The sequence below is a fragment of the Rhagoletis zephyria genome, unplaced genomic scaffold, assembly GCF_001687245.7.
Source record: "Rhagoletis zephyria isolate East Lansing unplaced genomic scaffold, Rhagoletis_zephyria_1.1 Rzeph_scaffold_06478, whole genome shotgun sequence".
NCBI classification, from domain to species: domain Eukaryota; kingdom Metazoa; phylum Arthropoda; class Insecta; order Diptera; family Tephritidae; genus Rhagoletis; species Rhagoletis zephyria.
Genome location: NW_016163561.1, coordinates 27,730 through 35,902, shown reverse-complemented (window position 1 = coordinate 35,902; position 8,173 = coordinate 27,730). Strand labels below are relative to the sequence as shown.

At 33.3% G+C, this 8,173-nt stretch overlaps 1 protein-coding gene across 1 annotated transcript; it reads left to right on the top strand.

Moving 5' to 3' along the window:
- Positions 1-3,615: 3,615 nt before the first annotated feature.
- On the top strand, positions 3,616-4,072 carry LOC108373222 (uncharacterized). The gene is made up of 2 exons (XM_017629085.1): positions 3,616-3,645; positions 3,708-4,072. Exons 1-2 carry the CDS (start codon positions 3,627-3,629, stop codon positions 3,941-3,943), a joined length of 255 nt encoding a protein of 84 aa, XP_017484574.1. The 5' UTR covers positions 3,616-3,626; the 3' UTR covers positions 3,944-4,072.
- The last annotated feature ends 4,101 nt before the right edge of the window (positions 4,073-8,173 follow it).

Below are 8,173 nucleotides of genomic sequence, written 5' to 3'. Positions count from 1 at the left end.
TAATTTTTAGTCCATTTATAAAATCGTAGTATATTAATATTTTTTTTTTTATTTTGTTTATAGATATTAAAACAATTAAATTTGCAGTGAAAATATTTTGTGCTCACATTAATATATACATATGTACATACATACATATAGCAGCAATTAATTTCATTTATAGAAATGGCGTGTCGTCCATTTTCGCTGTAGCGTATGTAGCGCATATTTTTATATCAATATAAATATCGATCACTAATATCGATTTGTATATCGATAACAATATCGGTAAATATATCAATAAAAATATCGATAAGTAAATCGGTAGCAACATCGATAAATTTTTCGATGAAAATATCGATAACAGCATCGATTATTATACAGATAAATATATCGATATCAAGATCGAGAAATATTACGAAAGTTTCGAAACAGACCCGAAAATAATGAAATAGTCCCGAGAATCCCGAAGTAGTCTTGAAAATCTCGAAATCGTCCTGATTAATTTTTTCTAAGTCATGAAGTATTTAGTTTGTAAGCATTTAGCCTTTGTACTTTAGTTAAAGTATTTTGCATCTCCACTTTAGTTTAGCATCTAACAGCTCCTAAATGGCAAAGTATTTTTTACTTTGGTACTTAAAACTCACATAAAAACGATTAAAAATGATAGAAAAAATAAAAATCATAAAATAACGATAAAAAATAATCGAAAAAAATAAAAATCACAAAATAACAATTAATTTATGATTTTTATTATATTATCGTAGCAGAAAGCATGCAAGAGAGTATAATTCGGCGTTATTTTCATCAGCATGTACATATACATATGAACATTAATAGAACATTTTCTAAAGAACCAGACATCAGATCGAAATATATTTATGTATATCTGCAATAAACCAAACTAAAAAATTACTTCATTGAAATGCTTTACCCTTGCATGCTACCGAATACGAATAATACCTTAAGCGTCTAACTAATGAAACCGTCCCTCGACTTTTACTCCATTTCAAGAGGTTAAAAATGGCTCTGAAATAGGTTTTGAGGAAATTGTTAAAAATTCCGAATCAATGTAAATTTATAAATTGAGCTTCCCTTTAACTAACTTTAGCGGTTCCGGTATGCTCATTATTTTAGGGGTGTATGAGAAAAATTAGAACCATTCGGGGTTTTTTTAGAAATGCACGATTTGAAATATGAAAATATGAAAATTCGACCAATCTCTTTTTTAAATGAATACGTAGGAATCAGGTATGTTGCGAATATTTGCATACGCATTCGTTATGCGAATGATTCGCATCACATTACACATTCGTATTTGACATTCGCATTCGCATCAAATGATACGAATGTTTTGCGAATGCGAATGTGTACATGGGCAGAGAGCCCATTCTAATATTTTTGAAATGGCTCTAAAACTATGTTCACATATCAATATTATCTCAATCAAAGCTCGTTTTTTAATCACCCCGTTTACACAGGCAAATCTCAGATTATTAGCCGTCAAATTGGTTGTGCTTGTTATTCTCACATCTCAAGGAAAAGTTATGTTTCTTCTCTGTGCCACCGTGATCACGTTTTTATGCTATAATAAGCAATATAAATATATTTTTACTTAACATTTTATTAAAAATACCTTTACAAACCTCTTTTCCTTGCTAGCGTACATTGGCATACATATGGCTAATCTCTTGTTATAATTACAGATTAGGGTGTTAAGCTCGAAAATGAGGATAATCTACTTATATGTGAACCTAGTATATGTCTGTTTAGCGCTATACGGTTAAGTAGTATATCAAGCAACATTGATGAGTACTTATAAGCAACCTAGAAATAATTTTAGATTCTTCCAGCGAAAGCGAAGGCTCGGATGTAGAATCTGGAGACATTAGAAAATGTGAAATGAAAGATCAATTGAAAACCTCTCTATTGGTGGAAAACTAAACTAAAATACGACAAATTGACAGATCTGGCCCGCAAATATTTGAGCGCTCCATCCGCCAGCGTTCCAAGTGAGCAATTGTTCAGAGCAGCCGGCTTTATATCCGAGCCTCTAAGAAATCGCCTAATGGAAGAAAGGGCAGCAAAATTACTTTTTTTTAATATAATATGCCCCTTATGAATTTTGATTACTAGATTAAAACATTGTATAGGTTAAGCACACAAATTTTAAGTAATGAAAACGATGACTTAAGTTGATTATAGCTTTTTTAATATTATTCTTAACATTCGCGAATGTGTAAAATATGACATTCATCCCTAGTAAGAATGATTATTTTTTTCAACTTGGGAAGCATTATTAGCAAAATTTTCCAAAGCAATAAATTTTGGAATCCCGCCGTTGTAAAGGCCTCCTATCAAATGTGACGATGACAGTGTATTTAAACTTTGTTGGTAGGCCTTTGTCAAAATATCCTTAATATACATACCCTGCAGGGAAACCGCGGACTAGTGAATCAAATTTCTAGTTCCGTACTATATCTTTATCGCCAAAAAGGAACTAGTCCGATAGGAACTAGATCCTCACCAGTCCAAAATCGGCGAAAAGTGGTACTTTTAAAAAACTAATTTTTTTCAGTTTTTTTCACTAGAAATCTATATTTAAAGTGAGGAATTTAGAAATGGTTCGGAACTATAGAAAAAGGGATGCAGAACGAACTTGATCTTATTTATCGAATTTAGAACTAGTTCGGAACTATCGAGTAAGGGATGCAGCGGTGGGGCTAGTTTACTTTACATAGCTATGTGTTCGGCGGCTTTTTCGTTCAAATACGCTTCTATTCTGTGCTTCGCAGATGCTTTTTCATAGCTTGGTAATACAAAACTAAAATTTGTGTTAACATTTCAACATCTTGGCACCGTCTGGAATCAAACAAATTTAATTTCAAATTGAAAACACATTCCTTCCAAAATAACTTAAAATCGCACACACGGAAGAATCAAAAACATTGAAAAATCATGATACTTTTTTCTTTCGTCTGTAGATTTTAGAACTGGTTCGGAACTATAGAATTTAGGACTAGTTCGGAACTATCGAAAAAGGGATGCAGCGGGGGGCAATTTACACTTCCTAGGACACCGCCATGTTAAATTCGCCAGTTGCTTGCATGCAAAAGAGATTTATCGCGAACCAGTACTGGGTCTAAATGTACTAGAAGCGCACCAGTTCAGAACTAGAGATTTTCCCCACAGGGTATATACATATGTATGTATATATCTCATAAATGGCTCATGAATTGGAAAATCATTACCAAGCCAGTCAATGCTTGTAGTAAAGCACTTGAGATAAAGCTTTAGTGGTCAGCTACACAAGTACTTAAACTTGTGATAAGCTGTTGTGAAAGCAATTATGGTGTTTATCAAATTAGACAATTATTAGCGGCCACCTCAATAAAGATACCCAGCAAGTATAAATATACGATATATACTTAGTACACAAATACATACATGCATATGTAGAAAAGTAGATTTTATCAAACTTTTCGATACATTGCGAAGGTATAATAAAAGAACTTTAGATAAATGACTGTTAATTTTATAAGATTGTAAAAAAAATTCGTCGATTGAAAAGAGAAAATTTTAGTTATATTAATTAGTTGCTTGATACCACTTCAAACTGACAGCTGATTTCTACTTTAAAGGCCAAAATGTTCGCCAGAATATCGGGTATTACTACTTTGGACTGCTGTTAAACAATTTCTTATCTAATGAAAACGTACATATTTCAGAATTTCTAACAGCACGTAGGATTGCTATTGCACTTGGTTTAACAACAATTATTTTAACTGTTGTTTTGGTCATTGTAGCAGTTGATGATAGCGTTAAAGCAACAAAGCTAAGAGAAGCTGAAGAGAAGTTGGATGTTTTAGATAAACTTTTGGAATTATTAATCAATCCGACAACCAATGCGACATCAACAACCTCAGTGATATCAACAACAACAACAACAGATAGCGGCTTTTAAAAAATTCAATGTTGTGAACAGTGTTAATAATTTTTATTGTAGTAGATATCGGCAAGAAAATTTCTGATAAGTAATATGTCTTTCCGTTGTTTGTGTTAATTTGTTTATGACTAATGACGTTAGCTGAATAAACGGTGGAACAATTTCAGTTGCTATTAATGATTGTAGATAAAATGGTTTAATACTTTATCTGGACTGACTGCCAGCACCAACAAATTTTTGTTGTATAGACTTTGGATACCTACTGCAAAAACACTTATGTAATTATGCATCTGAAAGTGCAAGTCTTTCAATCCTAGAAGCTATTTTGTTAAGACCTTCCCTTCATTAGTTATTGCAGAACAGCTCCTGCAATGCACATCTCCAGTATTACTTCTCGAGAAGTGATATTAAAAATTGTTGGCAAATGGGCGTAGCCACGCCCACTCATAATTACATGTGTATATCTCGTTAACTGCTGCACCAATATCTCCCAAACCTGGCACAGTTGTTGGCCTTTGTAAAATACACACGACGGCTGAAAATTTTTGAAAGCAGACAGTAACCATGCCTAGAGCTGTCAAACTATCGATAGTCAAGTTCATCGATGTTTTACGATAGTCTTAGGGGTGAATATCGATACTATCGATCGTATAGACCCAATTCATATATTTTTCTAAATTCATTTATTTTTCATTATCTTGGTTTTATAAATTTGTTTATTTTAGCGGCTCACGGTTGCATTTGAGTATCGAGAAATATTGCCAGAAATTCATTCGCCGTTTAAACAGTCAAAAAGCGATTTCAGAAATTTTCCCTTCACACGGAATACGATGGTACAATTTTAAATCCCTAATTTACTGTTCTTCACTATATCAACTTAAAAAAGTTCAACTGTTGATAGCTAAGTTTGCTTTAGGAAAATCTTGACTATCTTGTGTTAAGCCCGTTTCTCTTTAGCTTTAAAACGACGTTAAGGTGAAGTCTCAACGATGCGCAGAACCTGAGACATAGTGATTTGAAGTAGTAAATGATTAGTTAGAATCACGAAAAAATTCAAACTTTGACGGATCATATCTCCGAAGAAAAAATTTAAAAAAAAATTTCCTTGAACACGTGTTGGCTTATTTCCTGTATACAATCCATCGAATCGGATACATGACACAATTTTTTGTTTACGAAATCCGTCCGACTTAAAAAAGAATGGCTCATATTTCAGAAATTCTTAAACTGCAGTATTTCGAAATTTAATGGCGCAAATTTACTCAAAATGTATACTCCAAAATAAATAAGCGTGTTACCGTCCACTTATAACTACATGCATATATACGTTTGTCTCATAAAGTCTAACTGAACATACCATCGAAGATATCTGAAGTATGGGTAAAACCGTCCCTGCTAACCATGCAACGGTAGTTTTCGGAAAGACGAAAATACTTTTAATAATTAATAATTATTAATTTAATACGTTCGCCGGGTATTTAATATTTGGCTTCGCCCAAACGTAGACTTTTTACTTTTTCATTTTTGTTATTTGTTTATCTTAATTACGAAAGGCATATGTGAAGTGGAGAGCAAAATCGTAAAAAATAAGTCCATCTATGAGCTGCTCTCCCGAAAGCGGAAACGAAATGCATTGCAAGTGAGGCCATATGGTCTTATTTCCATTTTGTTTTGGAAGTATAACCATATGATGTTATTTTCAATCTAGAAGTGAAATAAAGTCATATTCAAAATTGTACAAATGAGTAGCAAAGTCATAATTAATAGTCATAACCTTTTCAACTAAAATACATGTCTGGCCACACTGTTTGTGGATTACACATTTTTTCTATTGGTTTACCGTGGGCGTGATTCTTTATTATTCAGTCCGAATCTAGAAGAGAATAGTCGTGTGCTTTATCAGCAAAAAATTCAATTCAAATCAAAATTATCAGAAAAAAATTAAAAGAATGTTTTCGGATTATACGGCCCCATATTATCCGGGAACAATGTTCTAATGAATAAGTGAACAGAAAAATGTATTCCGGATGTTCGGAATATGAATAAAGAAACTCTCGCCGTATGTTAACATTGTTACGGTAATTTTTAAGTTTACGGACACTTGTGAAAAGCATTGGTAATCATCAAGTTATTTCGGCAAAAGCGGCAATCAAATATGTATACGTATTTTAAGATCCAAGTATTACGAATTCGGGAACGGATATTAACTATTTCTTTTGATAATATTTCAAAAAAAAAGTTGTCTGTAGAAAATACGTTCCGAATATTATTTAGAATCCTCCTACTGGCAGCACCTTTAAATCATAAAAACTAACAACCTTTCTTAAAAACTATTTTGAGTACCAATAATTAAAGTAATTATGATTTATGTAAGTTTTCAAAATTCGGGTATGCTTAATGTGACCAACTATTTCATATCTCAAAGGAGTACAGAAACTGAAAACCAAAATTACTATGAAAGTAATGAGAAAATGGTAAAAGCAGAATATACAAAAACGGTAACAGTGTACAAATTCAACAAATAAATTTTAGTAATTAAAAATCTATACTATTTATTATTATAAGATAAGGTGCCTATTGACAGTGATCTACTGATCGTACAGAGACAAGTCATGTATCAAATTAAAGTGCTCGATCTGAAACTTTGCACGAACATTTCAGATTTAAATGTCATTAGACCACTTTTGAAATATTTACATGGATATTTTTTTTAAGTTTTACACAAGGCGAATTAATATAAGCTGATAGCAGGAGTACAAAAACAAAAATTTACATGTATTTTGTTTTTGCTTTGGCGGCATAAACTGTCAAAATCTATAGGAGTGTGTGTAGAAATTCAAACAAAATTTTTCAATTTGATATCAGAAGCCGTGCGGCGAAACAATACACAAGATCAGCTGAGCTAGTAACACCACCTTATATGAATTCGCCTTGGTTTTACATTATGCAATATTTTTTCAGGTCCTTTATCGCTTACCAACTGAAATCAGACCTGTCAAATATCGACTCTATTGGGAGCCGAAATTCGAAACGAACACTTGCGAAGGCTATGTAACCGTACAGATAGAGGTTGACGTGGAAACTAATTTAATAGTTATGCATGCCAAGGATCTGGACATTGAAGGCATCAGTATTTTGAATGTCATGGCCTATCTACGTATTACCGTTAAGTCATTCTATTTGAGTCCAGAACGTGAAATGCTCTTCATCGTATTGGGGGAATTGTTGCGCACGGGTACACCATATGTGGTCAACATCGAATTTACATGTCAATTGACTGGACTAAATGGCATGTACTCAAGTGTATATACTAATGAGGAAAATGCGGAAAGGTGAGTTGAATATGTTTTAAAAAGTAAGTTTACACTCGATGGCTATCACGACCAAGAGTCATTTCTTAAATGACTAAATAATATGTTAACGGTTCATATTAGAGAGAGAGATATTCCTGCAACCTAGAAATCTGTGTCTCTAGTTGATGACTCTTTTCGCCGAAAATAATTTATCCAGCTATTATTATGTATATTTAGAGAAGCTCCGAACTTAAATGGCTGTAGCTCTAGCTATACATGAGAGAAGATATGGTAAGATAAATGCATGCAGAACCAAGACACAACACGCCTTAAAAGGTATTTTGTGTCTCTAAAAATTGTCCTTAACCCAGTATGCCCAATATACCCTCGGCTTCCCTAATGAATCCCATAATATATTGCTCTTTATCTAACCAAGGCTGGACAGTCACACAGAATGTGTTCGGAAGTTTCCTTATCCTCCAGAGAGAGCCGGCATTTCGACTCCCCTATAATACCTTTTCGATGCATTATTGAACCGGGATTTTGATCCGGTTCAACGGTTTGGGAATTAAACAACCCTACGCCTTCATAAAAAGTGGTTTCGCTGTCGGTTCGGATAAAACATTTGTGGAAAACTTTGGTTCGGTTATTAGTTCAGTTACTTAGTAGAAAAAAGTGTTCAATCCGGTTCACTTTCCTGTAAAGAGAAAATGCTGTCTAGAGGCAGCCTTAGAATCCAGACGATAGATCCACTACAGAGTAAATAAATACAGAGTACAGTAAATACACCTTATCGGATTCGCGGAAAACTAATCTAGCTACAGTGGACTAAAAGATGACGCCCTAAAACCAAATAATAATATTTACGAGAAAAAATGGTTAAGGTACTTTATTTTTATGTCAATATCAGGAAATCTTAAGCGAATGAAACCTGGACAACTTTTTGTGGTTACTG